At 39.3% G+C, this 15,795-nt stretch overlaps 1 protein-coding gene and 1 long non-coding RNA gene across 9 annotated transcripts in view; one reads left to right on the forward strand and one right to left on the reverse strand.

Annotated features, from left to right (window-relative positions):
- Positions 1-15,795, forward strand: part of LOC310848764 — a 202,969-nt gene that overhangs the window by 87,427 nt on the left and 99,747 nt on the right. The window lies entirely within an intron of this gene.
- CHD7 (chromodomain helicase DNA binding protein 7) overlaps positions 1-15,795 on the reverse strand; it is a 142,131-nt gene that overhangs the window by 29,794 nt on the left and 96,542 nt on the right. For all 8 annotated transcript variants that reach the window (XM_083747506.1, XM_083747499.1, XM_083747505.1 and 5 more), the window contains 8 exons: positions 14,711-14,825; positions 10,482-10,565; positions 9,285-9,422; positions 9,068-9,189; positions 8,380-8,623; positions 7,344-7,520; positions 6,523-6,666; positions 3,991-4,246 (listed from right to left, as the gene is read on the reverse strand). In XM_083747506.1, coding sequence (XP_083603632.1) covers positions 3,991-4,246; positions 6,523-6,666; positions 7,344-7,520; positions 8,380-8,623; positions 9,068-9,189; positions 9,285-9,422; positions 10,482-10,565; positions 14,711-14,825 — 1,280 coding nt within the window. The remainder of the gene's footprint in view (positions 1-3,990; positions 4,247-6,522; positions 6,667-7,343; positions 7,521-8,379; positions 8,624-9,067; positions 9,190-9,284; positions 9,423-10,481; positions 10,566-14,710; positions 14,826-15,795) is intronic.

Below are 15,795 nucleotides of genomic sequence, written 5' to 3' on the forward strand. Positions count from 1 at the left end.
TCTTCCTCTGATTGTTCAGGTGTCCTCATATGTCTAGAAAGTACTGCCTTGTAAAAAGTCAGCTTCACATTGAGCATCTCACACTACTGACTCAATATTTAATTCTGACAATTTTCCAGCCATTAACTTTTATAGCAGGGGTGGCTAACACAGTTGATCAGAAAAGCTTTGCTATGATAGTAACATGCTTCTTTAAGAAACAAAGCAACTGCATATAAATATGTTAATTATCAATCAACAAGATAAACATGAACACACAAACTTATGGAAAGCAAGAATGTGTTACAAGTATGAAACTCCCTCTTCTCTAGTGGAACTGGGGGACTCGCATCTTATTTACATCTGATAAGTAGTAATTAAGACTAAAACATTAGCACAAAGCATGTACAAACATGCATTTCATTTGCAAACATAGCAAGTTATGTGGTGGAAACATAAATATAAAGAACATTTATGCTATGATCTTTTATTTTGCACATTTAAGTGTATGTGCGCATCTTCTGACATGGAACACTGACAGCAGGACTTTTATCAGCTTAGTTAAATTAACTTTGTCAGAATAAGTTTTAGAAGATCAGCTGCCAACATGTTGTTCCTATTTTCTATTTGGATCTCTCACATACAGTCCTAGTACCACTTGCGCTATTACAACCAATTTTTGAGGTTTTAATGTAACTGGGGGGAAGGTTTAGATACAGAAAACACATCCAAAAAATTGTCCCTCAACAACAAGGTTTTTAAAGCAGGGATAATCCATTTAAATAAGCAACAAACCAAACTCCTTAATATTGAGTTTTAGAGCGTTTTAAATGTACAATAACTATAAAACTATTATACCTCAGGTATCCGCTGCCTATGAAGGGATAAAAATATTTTATAACTCAGACAAGGTGTTACTAGCCAGCTGAGCAGCAAGGCAATTTTATTTATTTATTTAATTGCAGAACATTCATATACTGTTTAATGGTAATAAAACTTCAAAGCAGTTTATGAAAAGAATAAAAACAATAAAATGACCAGTTAAAAACAGTAAAAGCAAGTATTTACAACTTTCAAAAATAACTGAAATGAACAATAAGCCAAAAACAGATTAAAACACACAACAGCTTCTACATGTCTGGATAGGGCTGCATTAAAAAAAAAAAAAAGCTTTTTAGCAGGCACCAAAAAGAGTACAGTAAAGGTGTCTGCCTGACACCAATAGACAGGGAGTTTCAAAGCATAGGTGCTGCCACACTAAAGATGAATTTATTGTAAGTGCAGAACAAGTATTATGTGGCACCAGCAACAGTGCCAGTTCTGCAGATAGAAGCAGTCGGGTGGGCATTTGTAGGGTAAAATGATCTCACAAGGGACCTGCTCCCAAGTTGTTAAGGGCTTTATATATTTATAGTAACATCTTGAACTCGGCCTGGTTGAAGATCAGCAACTAGTACAGGTCTCTGAGCAGAGGTGTTATATGCTGACAGGGTCTCACTCTTGTCAGCAATCATGTTGCATCGTTCTGCACTAACTATAGCTTTCTGAACAAGCACAAGGGAAGCCCCACACTGCAGTAATCCAAACTTGAAGTAAGCAATGTCGGAAGTACTGTAGCCAAGATCCTGCACCCCATAAACGGCCCCAGCTGTCATACCAGTGACAGCTGGTAAAGGTGCTTCTAGCCACTGAGGCTACCTGGGCCTCCAGTGACAAGTTCCCTCCAGAAGTACCTCCAGGCTGTGAAGGTGCAACCCTATTCAGGGTCCAAGGGGTCCAGAGCTGGTTTCTTTAGAAGCGGCCATGCCACCACCTCTTTCAAGGCAGAAGGGATTATTCACTCACGCAGTGAAACATTAGCCACTCTCTGTACCCAACCAGTCAGACCAGATTTAATAAGACAGGAGGGACAGGGGTCAAGAGGGCACATGGTTGAAAACATATTGCTGCCAGCACCTTGTCCACATCAGCTGACTGTATAAACTGAAACCAATCCCACAACACATTATCAATTCTGGCACGGAGTACTTCAACTGGGGCTGCAGGAAGTGCAGAGTCAAGATCCCTCTGAAGTTGAGCTACCTCAAAGTGTGTTGCCGGTTGGTCACAGTGGGTCCTCGAATGCTCCAGAGGTTTCTTTCCCACAGTGGGAGTCAGTAAGCTCCAGACTGTCCCAAAAAACTCCACTGGCCAGCTACTAGAGGCTGCAATGCATGCTGAAAAATGAGACTTCTTCGTAGCCTGCACTGCCACATAGTAGGTATGATTATGTGCTCTAACTGGGTTCAGTCAAGCTTCAGAGCGAGACTTATGCCACTTGCAACAGGCTATAAAACTCATACCTCAGGAACCCTCAGCCTACAGAGGGATAAAAAACATTTCATAGCTCAGAGAAAGTGTTTCCTTCCCTCTCCTACAACTCTGATGGAATTAGTAACAGCTGAGCAGCAAGGGTAGCTTGCATATACAGCTCACTTAGGGAGGAATGTGATTAAATGGTATACAGGTTTTTGAAATATTGTTTCTATTATTGTACCATATCAAACTCTTTAAATGGCCAGTGAGCAAGGCAGGAACAAGGATTTAAATCTTTGCTCAAGCATATAATTTACTGGGTAGCACTAGGCAGGCAAATACTAAAATAATGGCTAAAAAAATTAAATAAGGGGTAAAACCAAAAAATTAAATAAGGGGTAAAACCAAATCCAAGAGTACGAACAGCATGAAGGCTGAGCATAAGCACAAAACTGGCTGGCTAGCCTACCATTTGCCTCCCTTCATTCTAGGTCTAAATGGAGAAAAGGAAATTGGAATCAGGGATGTGACACCCCACCCCTGAATCATGGTAGGTAGTTAATTGGGACTAGACAATAAAAGCACTTTCCACCCCCAGCAAGGGCTATTTAAGCTGCTAAGAGAGTAGTCCCATTTGAGGGTTGTGTGCCTGATGAATGGTTCGTAAGTTAAACACCTTCAAATCCTCTATTCATGGGAAGATTTAAGGATGGCTGCCACATTCTAAACCTGAATGGTCTATGGGGATTTCCCCACTGTTTATTCCATCACCATAACCCTACAATTCTTTGCAACCCCACAATGTATTTTACACTGCAAAACTGCAGTAAAGAGGAACTGCATTTCCAGTCCATACACAGAATGTGTACTGACTAGGCTTGGTCTCTGCAGCCTCCCCGCCTCAATAGTAATCTCAGTATTTTCCACGCTCTCTGCTAAAGTATGTCTGTTTTTTTCCTATCTATCCTGGGCACAATCCCAGTCTGCTGTCACCCTGACTCAGTTCCCAGTGTAGAATGCAGCTCACTTCTGCAGTAGAAAGAGAGAAATTCCACTTAGCATCCTCAATGACTGCAGCCTCTAAGAGGGAGCGCAGCAAAGCAAATATTGAGTTAAGTGTTGCACTTGCTGTGGGAAGCTAGCTAGACATCAAAGTGAAATGGGATCCTGACACCTGCAACCACAATACCAATAGGATCAGGATGGTAGCCACCGATGGCTAGCTGTGGTAGATTGTTAGCTATGGTGGTGAAAGCTGAATTTTTGCCAGTACAGGAAGGGGAAAGGTGAGTCTCTCAACTGCTACGCTGTTTCTGTCATGACTGAACAGACGGGGTTGTCCTTTTCTCCATCACTGAACATCATGTCACAAAGAAGCCACACAGCATTTCCTAGGACACCACAGAGTCCTGCCTCAGTGCGGTCATAGTTTCCAATGCATGAGGACGCGCATGTAAATTGCAGTAGATCTAATCAATCTCACATAGCTAGAAATTATTGCTGCTGCCTAGAGCTCTGAGAATTCATTCCTGTCCTATTACCCTTTTAGTGTTTTGAGAGTTAGAGGAGCCTAGGTCCTGATACTCTGGTCTAAAATGCAAAAGGAAAATTTAGCAAAATATATTCAGCTCAACTGAAAAACGCTTTCTAGCTTTTATTCACACATGCCAAACTCCCCTCATTGTTTTCTTATTTTAAAAAAAAAGTCAGTCCTACCATTGATAAGGTATGGATGATTGCAGCATTTTCTTAATTCCATCATAGTGTTTAAGAGATTAGGTACATTCGCTTGACCACCACCTTTTGACAAAAAAGTGAAATTCTTTTCAAGAATGGCTCTGTAGTATTTCTTCTGAATATTTGTCAGTTCAACTTCAATTATGGTTTCCTCCTTGGGTGCAAGGTTCTTTTCAACATCTTCTTTGAGTCGTCTCAACATCATTGGTTTCAAGATAGCTTGGAGTTTTTGCACCTAGTTAAATAAATGAATGAAGTTTAAAATAATAATCTTGCGTACTCTTTTATATTTTGGTTCTATCCCCACAGTGTAAATATTCTTTGTGATATCAGAAAGTTGAGACAGTGGGAACCAGATGGACCACAACATTTATAACTTTTTGTCATATGGCAAGGGAGATGTACTGCTAAAGACAGTGTCCTGTGCTGACACCAATGGCTTCACTATAGGCAGAGGGCAGGGTCAGAATATAAGCAACAACTTTCAAGTATGCTCATGGCCCACCACTTGTTTATAGATTTCCTGCCTGTCTTCCATGATGGAATTCTAGGAACTGTACTGATGTGACCTTGGATAATACACCAATAAATTAAAACGTTATTAGCAACTCCAATACCTTGCACTATTCATAATTTTGGTAAACTTCACTTGTTAATGCCTTCCTCAACTTTTCATATGATACTTAAACTTTGCACTACTTGTTATTAGTTTGATTAATGGTTCATCTCCTAACTAAGATTAGAAGACTGGGAGTGTACAGTTGCCTCAAATTATCATCTTCCTTCCTTTCTTTCCTTGTCTATGCAAATTCAGTCACACTTGTTACATATAATTAATAACACTTTTTTCTGTGGTACCCTTTCTTTACATTCTATAATCAGTCAGAAACCTATTTGTATGATTTAACATTTAGGTAATTAAGAAAGGAATTTATGGCTCTACAAGTATTTGCAGCAGGAACAGTTGAAATTCTGAAAGGAACACATAAAAACATTCTAGTCAAATGACATTCCTGTATAAATGATTGTGAATCTATGGAAGGTACACTTTATGTATTGTTTAGTCCCCTGTATACAGCCACAAGAAAGATTCCTGGCAGGAATTTTAGCCCCTGGTATGCACTAATTATGGCGCAGTGTCACATTTACATGGGTGCTAACTCTGACTAGCTTAAAGGAGGGTTTGCACAACAGTTTCTAGCCTTGCTTTTAAAGGTAACCATTGTGCAGATATAATGCTGTGCTGTTAAACATGATTGCACAGGAAAGATTTTCTAACTTCTAGAGCTTAATTTTGTTCTCTCTCTTATGTAAGCATGTTATGTGGAAGCAAGTTCTATGGATTACAAACAGGTCACAATGTTAGTTATTATGTGCAAATAAACAAGTAAATATGTAATATTATTCTGCATAGGTCTGCATAATTGTTTACTATATTGGAATGTAAGATACTGAAATTGTTAGTATTTATTACAATTTATTAGTCAATTTATCTTGCCCAAGGCAACCCAAAGTGACTTACAAACAAACAAACAAACAAACAAACAAACTATATAGATACATTAAAACAAAGGGTTGGAGAATTAGGTTTGGCATTCCAGTCAATGGACTGTCAAATATTTCACACAGCTAAGAATGCCTCATTGCAGGTGGAAGTTCTTTTTTTCTCTTTTCATTATGGTTTAATTTGTTAGCAAGGTCAGCAGTGAAGCGTGCTTCCCCCTAGTCTTGCAGAGGTCAAGGGCAAATATAGAGCACAGCAAAGCTTCTACTGGCCACCTGCTATAACTGTTGGCACCTCCAGAAAGCAACTGGAAAAGCACTAATCAATGGCAAAGGTCACCTGAATTCAATCTTATTTGATACACAACCCACAGAGTATACCCTCCAGTTGAAGCTGCAACTTGACTACTTGGTCTCCTGTTCTTAGTTCTTAATAAAAACTGGTTCTTGATTTTTAATTTGCTTTATTTCTATTTAGATTTCAGTTTTTACAACAAGAACAACAACCACAGGCGGATCTTAGTATTTCAAAATAAAAGCAAAAGAGAAATGTTATGCAGATTGTTCACTTTTATTGAGAATTTCCTTGACATTTTTTAAAGTTGTATTTCTTTTTTCACAAGTTAATTGATTTGTTTTTTGTCTCAGTATCATACTCTGCATAGATAAGTCATGTTCAACTACTACTTCCTTTCCTCTGGAATGAGTCTCAGGCTCAAGTACTTGAGATTAGCTAAGCATGCTGAGGCATCCTCAGCCTACAAACTGAACATCAGAAATTTAGTCAGCCTTCAGAGGATATTTACCCTCTGGCATGCTTCACTCAGTCCACCACCACTCTAGACCAGTGACTGTTTCAGGGGTTGCCAGGAAGGCTTTGTCCCCCACTGTGTAAGTGATCATTTGGGAGTAGAGAAAATGGTGCTGAAGAAGCTTAAAGCCACACAAGTTTTGCAGTAATCAGCAATTGTTCCATATAGTAAAGTAAATTAATACTGGGTGATTTACCTGTTCTTCAGTTTTCAGATCACCAAACTCTTGCATGAAAGTGGTTTCTGAAGGAAAACGAGTTGGTTCCAAGAAATGAAGCAAGCTGAAGAGCTCCTCAACAGTGTTTTGTAATGGAGTACCTGTAAGAAGCACTTTGTGTTCCTGCAAGAAACAAAGACTCTGGAATAGTCTACAATCCTGAACTCTGAAGCTGCATATTCTTCCAAGATAAGTTTTCTAGTTTCCATCCTAAAATTATTAGGCTGTATTTATGATCTATGCATATATTTCATATTTTCCAATTCCAGAAGCTTTAATAAAATGCTTTATTTGTGGTAGGCTGTTGGACCAGATGACCTTCAAGGTCTCTTCTAGATTTTATCATTCTGTGTGAATGGTTTAGGTTGTCAGCTGGGTGCTTGTAGCATGGAATGGTAGCTTCAGTTGCGTAGACTCCATATTTCTATTCCAGTGAACACACAAATCTGTGACAGGTCTACTCATCTGTCACTGACTCATCTGTCTAAGGTAGTGGTGAAGCTTGAACTAATCACAATATAGGATACCATAGCATATCCATATTGCCTAAATAATGCATTTTTGACCCTTACAAGCTGCAGTTTCACAGCATTTTGGAGCTTGAGTGAGCACGGAAAGCCCTTAACACAACATGTTAAATGAAAAAGGATTTTTGTTAATTGATCTCTGCATTTTCATAATTTTATATTGAAAAAGAGAATTGAAGTAAAGCCATCTGAAACACAAACCCGCTTTCCCATCGGATTAATGGGATGGTCTGTACAGACATCTCTTGGAGCTTTGAGAGTATTAGTACTCACCAGGTCCATCATCTTGAGCCCTTCCAACAGTTTGCAGTTTCTGTTTTTCAGCCTGTGAGCTTCATCAATTACTACACAGCGCCATGGAATGTTACGGAGCTCAGGACAATCAGTCAAAATCATTTCAAATGTAGTGATGATGGCATGAAATTTGTATGACCCCTTAACTGCACGACCCTAAAAGTACAGAAAGTATTTTATCAGGTTACACAACACTGAAAATGAATCAACCTATTACCTATTATCATCTACCAAAATTACCTATTATCATCTACCAAAATATATTCATGTGTTACTGATTGATGCTTTTCGGTCTTTTGACTAAGCTCAAGTGTAGACGCAAGAGTATGTTATTTAGAATGAACAGAATATGCTGAATGCTGGACCTCACTGAGAAACAGGACACTGTACTGCAACGGAACTATGCAATGCTGGAGCACTCAGGCAAATGAGCTGAGAAGGGTGGACACTTTCAAAGAATCTGTAAGAGCATGGCATAGATAGAATAGGTTTGGAACTAGAGAAGAGACAAGAGACATGAGCTAAAATCTGCAGAAGCAGAAGAGGTATGAGCTTGTTCTAACCACTCCCCTGCTCATGCCTGCCTTCTTCTGGGCTCTCTGTGCCATGTCTGCCTTCTTTGTCAAGTGGCAATTTGTGCTGTTATGTGCAGCACCCAGAGGTGTGGTTCAGAGAGGCTATGGAAAGCAGAGAGGTACGCACACACATGAGCCTGGAGGCCTGAATATGGGATGTATGGTTAGAGCACCTTCCTGAAGAATGCTATGCTGCTTTTGCTGCCATGCTCCATGGCTGAGCTCATACATGCAACTCTCTGTCCGTCCGCCCCCCCCCCCATCACAAAGTGGGGCAGAGAGAATGGATAATAGAAAGGATGAAATAGGGGGCACAACCAAGGCCTCATACAATAAGGCAGAGGGCTGCCCATGTCTACCTTAAATAATAGAGGATAATGATCCAGAATAAAGTATACAAGAAAGAAGTCATATGTTATTATTAGAGTAGAAACATTTACCTGTGGGTCTTTGAAATACATTTCATACAACTGAATGGTCTTTCGACTGGCTTGACTCCCATGATATACAACAACATTCAACTCTGTCCAGGTACGGAATTCCCTTTCCCAGTTGGGGATTGTGGACAATGGGGCAATAACCAAAAAAGGACCATGGATTCCTTTTAAATATATCTCATAGAGAAATGTAATAGATTGGATCGTCTTTCCCAATCCCATTTCATCTGCTAAAATGCAGTTTCGCCTGGAATAAATAATAATAATAATAATTTATTATTTATACCCCGCCCATCTGGCTGAGTTTCCCCAGCCACTCTGGGCGGCTTCCAATCAAGTGTTAAAAACACACACATATATTCCATCATAAAATAAATAATGTTCTGTTCTCAAAAAAATGGAACTCCCACAATGCAACTGCTTTGCTTATTTGAATGTGGAAAGAATACTATTCTTTCAAAATAAGGAAGTTGTTACTATAAAGTATGTTTTTAAAATAATCTCTAAATTTTATATGAGCATGCAAAAGACACACAAATATATTCCATCTCAAAATTTGCTATTTTATATAGCTGGGACATTTAAAATAATCACATTTTAAAATAATCACATTTTAAAATAGCGGTGTATGTTAAACTTCAACAATTAAGCTATTCATTCTCTTCTTTTACAATGAAGTTGTAACACGTACGTGTTGTACCAATTGAAAAGAAGCCAGTTTACTCCTTCCAACTGGTATTCCCTGAGTTTGTTGTTGTTTTTATATTCCCTGGAACTTTCTGACTTCTTCCAGTCATCAGCAGGAGGTCGCTCCTGTTTCAAATACAGCAAAATACATTAGTGATTTACAAAAACCACATTATTATGTTATTTTTCAGTAACATCATCTATTCAGAGCCAAATCTTACCACACGTTCTGTTTCTGGTTGCCTGGACATAAGCTTCTCGAATTCTTCTATTTTAGCTTGGTCTATGTCTTGCTTTAATTCCCATGTGCTGTCTTCATATGGAAGTGAACACCATTTCACCAAATAATGAGTCACAGGCTTTGTTTTTAATTAGGAAACAAAAATGAGATTAAGTGAGAAACAAAGCATAACTATACTGGAACATTGCAGACCGAATAAGATTTACAATAAGACTTATATTTTTGAAGAAAATCCATACAAATAGTTACAAGATTTCCCCATAAATTTATAAGCAAAAATTTCCCAGGAGGCAACTTACAATAATTAAAATGACAGCTGTTGATTTATGTCACTTTTAAATAAACAGTGATAAAGAAATGTTAACAGTTCCTTTATAAAAACTACTTGCTCTTCTATTTAAAATAACCCACTAGAGTTTCTTTGAAGAGATGCAGCTCAAGGAAAGTGGTTATAAAGGAATAACAAAATATTTAGTCCATTCCCCAAAGCCTCCTTAACTTGCATCTACATACCATGATGATGAAACTGACATTTATTTTAACAATTACTTGGCTACCATATAATGCAGGACTTGAAGAAATGCTTGCATTGATTAACAAACGAGAACAACACTAAAAAGGAAAATTAGGGCTATTTCTAAATTTGAGAATATTTGGTACTTTAATATATTGCCACATGTAGTTCATTAGCAAAATGAGATTCACCTTGTCAAACTTAATTTTTATAAGCTAAAGAGCAAAAATATTCAAGTAAGACATGCAATACTATTATTGCAAAAAAAGGTAATTATGAAATCCTATAACTAGAAAGATCAGTGCCATGAGACGGAAAAAACAGTGCTCAGATTGAAACAGTCTTCCTCTGTTTCTTGTCCCCATAAAACATATATTCTGCTTTCTCTCTAGGCATATTCTTATCACCACTATTAAATGTAATATAAATAAGTAGGTAAGGCAATGTTTTGACTAGCAAAGAAACGGATGTTTTCAAGCTGAACGCTTCTCTATAATTTAGACTTCTATACCTATACACTAACAAAACCCATAAAGTATATCAATCTCTGTGACCAACATGGCAACATCTATCAACTACAAGCTAAACTAAAGCATGTCATCTTGCTAATATTACTTCTACAGAGCTACTTCATAAATACACACTTCTGTCAGGTTCCCTTACCTCTCCATTATCATCCTTGCTATGTGAAATATCCATTATTCGATCAACTTCAACATAATCGGGATTAAAAAGTTCATCGTCTATCTGTTTAAGAGGGAAAAGCATAAATAGAATATCAGAAATTTCTATTAGCAAATATTCTCAGAAAACAAAAAAAAAAATGGGGGCCACAGTAATAAGTAATGTATATTTGACAAATGTCAACATGTTAATTGAAATGCAACAATTCAGTAAGATTGCTCCCCATGAGGGAATCAGACTTCTCAGACTTTGTTAACTGGGCCTCTTAATTACTGTGTGAAACCTTTTACTGAGAGAATGTTTAAGAATATTTTAAATGAAGTGTGAAATTACAATTCACTAATGAGCAATCGAAAAGGCTTATAGCATGCAATGCATTTGGAATTCTTGAAGATTGCAGCTTGCAGTAAAAAAACAAAAAAACCTAGAGCCATGTATGCTAAGTGACATAAAAACGCAAGTACAGAAGTTGCATAATTGCTGTATAAAATAGATTATTATTCCTGAACAAGTAAATAAAAAGACCACTGCAAAATTCTCACTCTTTTCTCCTTCTCTATCTTATCAGTAAGCTTCCTATTTATGATGTGTGCTCAAGTATTCCCTGAGAGCTGGTGTACTGTGGTGTCTAAGAGTGTGGCCCACGAAGCCCCTGGTCCAATTCTCACTTCACCTCAAAATACACTATTTAACCTAAGCAATTTTCATCTGCAACATGGGAATATAATATTGACCTAAGATACATGGCTAAGGATTACTGAAATACATGCATGGTTCTTCTGGATAAGCATGTCATGGCTCCACAGTTAACACAGTAGTTGTAGTTGTTGGTAGTATTTATATGACACAAGTATCATTGTGAGAATTGCTGTCTCCCCCAAAAAGAGATTCTACCTATTCCTTGCCCATCAGAACTAGTTGGGAGAGATGAAAAGAACCAGGTGTCTTTGAGGTCTTTGGGGAATTTGCCCACTAGCTTTGGGCAGCTACCCTGACAGCTAGCCTGTCTCATCTGTGGTTTTGTCTCTCAACACATCCTCTCCTCCCTCCACTTCTTCACTATGCTGCTTTACAGGGGACCCAAGGTGCATGAAACAGAGAGGCCTAGAGTACAGATGCTCTTGATTCATGCCAAATCTGAAAAATTATGGCCTAGATCCCTTTTAAAGGATTATATCACTACAGTTGAGAAGAAATCCCCTTTTTCTCAGCTGCCAGTGCCTCTGCAAAATTCTATCCAGCTGAGCTATTTTGGATGGTGAATGGCCTTTTAAATCTGGACTGTGTCCACCAAAAATTTAATCAGTCCACTGTGGTGAATTTGCTAGCTACTTGTGGAGAAAATTGCATGATTTCAGCATGGCTCAAGGGTCACAACTAAATACAAAATCAGGCACTATCTGAACCTGTTTATTTCAATCAATTTCATCTTTCTTGCCCAGTCGTGAAAAGGGTGCACTTTTCTGGGCTATCAATAAGTAGGACGTAAGTCTGTTTTGATGTGTCAAAGCTAGTTAGGAGAATATGCACCTCTTTCAGGCAGGGAAAGATGTCATATTAAACTTATATTGTACTGGTTGCACTGGTTGCCACTGCATATCAAGTCCCAATTTAAAGTGACAATGACGCTCCCCCCTTTTAGAAAACGAATGAAAGGTGGTGACCTTTAAAGCCCTGAGTGCAGAAATGATACAGGGGGAAATATTCACCAGTAGGAGCATCTGACATGGAACTTTGGATCCAACTCTATATAAAAAATACTATGCATTATTATTAGTTATAGTAATTTGTTTATATGATGTTTTTAACTGTTTTGATTCTAAAATGTATCCACTCTGCTTGTTTATTAACGTTTCTCACACAGTTTAAAAGCATGAAATGTAGATGACACATTTCCAAACACCACACTCGCATGTCATATCTGAATAATTACCCACAATTTACAATACATAATGTGAGAAAGAAAAGAATAAAAAATAAAACCTCTTTGTTTAAATGGGTAAAATTAAGGGGATTGCCAATTTGGGGCCTACCAAAGCCCTACCTGGTGTCACTGAGACGACCTGTTACACCTTGCCCCCCTTTTGAGTGCAATTTGGCTTGAAAAATGTTATCTAAGAAAAGCCTTTTTTTTTCAAGACTAACTGTGGTACAGAGACCAATTTCAGGAGTGGCCACAGCTGGAGAAGGGCTCACTCTGCTCCTCAGCCTTGATCCACTGCATTGCAATTAGGCTTGAAAGAAGCCTTGTACTGGCTACCATATTAGGTTTAATTTCAACAGGGAGGGTTAATTTCAAGGTATGTCAGAAGGAAAGGGAAGCGTTAACCCTCCCCAGCTGTGACTGTACCGTCTCCCAACCAAAAATTCCCTACACTGCAATTAAGCCTCTAAGAAGTGTCCTATTGGTTACAGTAGAAGGCTTCTTCCAAGCCTAATTGCAATAAGGGAAGAACTGTTTTGAAGCCTAATGGGTGGCAGTGGAGATCTTCATGGAGAATGCAGCTGCGAAGAAAGCATTAACTCCTCATCAGTTGCTTTCATACCACTCTACTCTCATTACAGGCCAAAAGACTTTCTTCAAACCTAATGCTGGGTGGGGCGGATAAGTGTGTGTGCTTGGTTGCAGTGTGGGATGAGTGATGCCTACAAGAAATTTGCATGGGTCCAGAAAGTTGGCAATGCATGGGGTAAATGATTCCATGGTGCAGATGAAACAATGGTTAAGAAGCTCAGAGCAGAGTGGGGTTATATATACCCTTAGCCCCTCTTCCTCTAACTATGGTTAATAGTAACCAGTGTCTCATTTAATGAGGGTCTGAAGCGAGGGGTTGCAAACCCTCATGCTTAGTGCAGATGTAACTTTAAGCCATCAGAAGGGTAGGCAAAATTAATACACAAGAGAGAAAGGCCAGAAGATAACCCAGATGAAGCTAATTTACACAACGCAAAATGTGAATCTGGCAAAAGCCGTAGCTATAATACCGCAAGTTTGTAATTATCTGTATGAGAACCTTAACATTCCAACATTTCCATCTCTAAGTTGATGCTGTTCTCTTAATTTGTACAGAGATTAATAACTAAAAGCAAATATAAACCCTAGGTCAAAACACCGCTGTAACCATTAAAACATTATAACCACAATAGCACAAACATTTCTGGAAATGAACAAGCAGCATCCTGTTTACTGATGTATGCCGTGTGTAATTTATTAGAGGGGGAAACAAAACAAAAAGGCAAACATACAGTGCCTAAATCTCTGCAATCAGAATATTTCATAAAGGGAGAAAGGAACATATGGATTGCATAGAATTAATTCAACGTTACAGCTTGCCCAATTCTGAAGGTCCAGACCAGCATCTAAAGCAACTCCAACCCCACTTGCAAACCAGTAAAATTTCACTGGTAGCAAAGTATCAGAGAACTTCCCCACTTTGCATACAGACTTAACTGCAAACCTTGATTGCCAGCCTGACTAGGCCCCAAAGTATCCAAAAAGCGTACAGGCATGGGTTAGTGAACATGTAATGGGGACAGTTCCATTACTGAAAGTCACCCATCAAGAATGTCAGTGCTCTAAAATCAGTGTATATGTGGCATCATTAAAGTAATGATGGGAGCTTACCATCTCTGTGGTACATTGGGCCTAAACTGTTGAAGGTTCTAGGTTAAAACCAATTCTTTGTATTTTTGCAGCAAAAAAATGAACAAGGAGGCAAGAAGACATCTGACAACTAGTATACAGTAGTACCTCGGGTTAAGTACTTAATTTGTTCTGGAGGTCCGTACTTAACCTGAAACTGTTCTTAACCTGAAATACCACTTTAGCTAATGGGGCCTCCTGCTGCTGCCGCACTGCCGGAGCACAATTTCTGTTCTCATCCTGAAGCAAAGTTCTTAACCTGAAGCACTATTTCTGGGTTAGAGGAGTAAAGTACATCACTAAAACAGCCTTGTATCTAAGCACTCAGCTAGTAGCCATCGATGCCAAGGAACTGAATGCAGGTACATGAAGGAACAAAGTACTCTATCCCTCTTCACCCAGCATACTACCCAAAGAGGGAAGCTCTCTCCTTTGCATGTTGCAGCTCCCTGTCCTTACACTGCCAGATCCTACCAGGCTGGGTTTTTCTTTTTTAAAAAATGCTAGTCAGTAACCTTTGGGGCTTAGTTGCAAGACTGAATTTAAAACAATAAAACCAACATACCTCTGAAAGGAACTTATTCTGCCCCTGCTTTGCCTTAAATCTCTTAATCTTTTGCTGAATTCTCCTGTCTTTGTCCAATACTTCCACAGATGCCCATTGACAGTGAAGGTAAGAGCTAAAAGATAAATGGAAGAAAACACAAATTCAAACATGCAATAGCCTAGTTTTCCAGCTATTAAGCACTTAGTCACAGCTTGATATTTATGAAAAATAATTGTGTACAAATTAGGACACAATAACTCCATTTTAAAGCATCCTTATTTAATTTCTGAGGAAAAACACAACACACACATTTGAATATAGATGAACTGGGTCAAGGAGTCTTCCTCTTTTACTCATTCTGAATGATGATGATGATCATCGGCCCTAGACTCACTGATCTGATGATTGGAAGCTGTGGCTGGATGGCGACGTGGGAGCCGGTTGAAGTTAAATCCTTCAAAGACAAGGTCCTTTGGCTGGGTCAGGACTATATGGGGTTGGGGGGCAACTCCCATCCCTTGCGGGGGCGCAATTATGCCAGCACCTTCCGCCAAGAGACGCCTCCCTTTCCATGGAGGCTCAGGTTACAGCTACAACAAAGGCGGCATTTTTTCACCTCCGCCAAGCTAAGCAGTTGGTCCCTTATCTCTCTCACCCTGACCTCGCCACTGTGATCTATGCGACAGTCACCTCCAGGCTTGATTATTGTAACTCACTCTACGTGAAACTGACCCAGAAACTCCAGCAGGAGCAGAATGCCACGGCGAGACTCCTCACGGGGTCCTTGCCACGGAAGCACATTAATCTGGTGCTATACCAGCTGTGCTGGCTCCTGGTGGAGTACAGGATCAGGTATAAGGTGCTATATGGCTTAGGACCCTCATACGTACGGGACTGCCTCTCCTGTTATGCCCCATGGAGGACCTTAAGGTCTGCTAATAATAACACCCTGAAGATCCCAGGCCCCAGGGAGATTAGACTGGCCTCAACCAGAGCCAGGGCCTTTTCAGCCATGGCCCCAGCCTGGTGGAACGCAAGAGACCAGGGCCCTGCGGAATTTGACATCTTTTTGCAGGGCCTGCAAGACGGAGCTGTTCCGCCAG

Source organism: Podarcis gaigeae, assembly GCF_964106915.1.
Source record: "Podarcis gaigeae genome assembly, chromosome: 7".
Taxonomy (NCBI): domain Eukaryota; kingdom Metazoa; phylum Chordata; class Lepidosauria; order Squamata; family Lacertidae; genus Podarcis; species Podarcis gaigeae.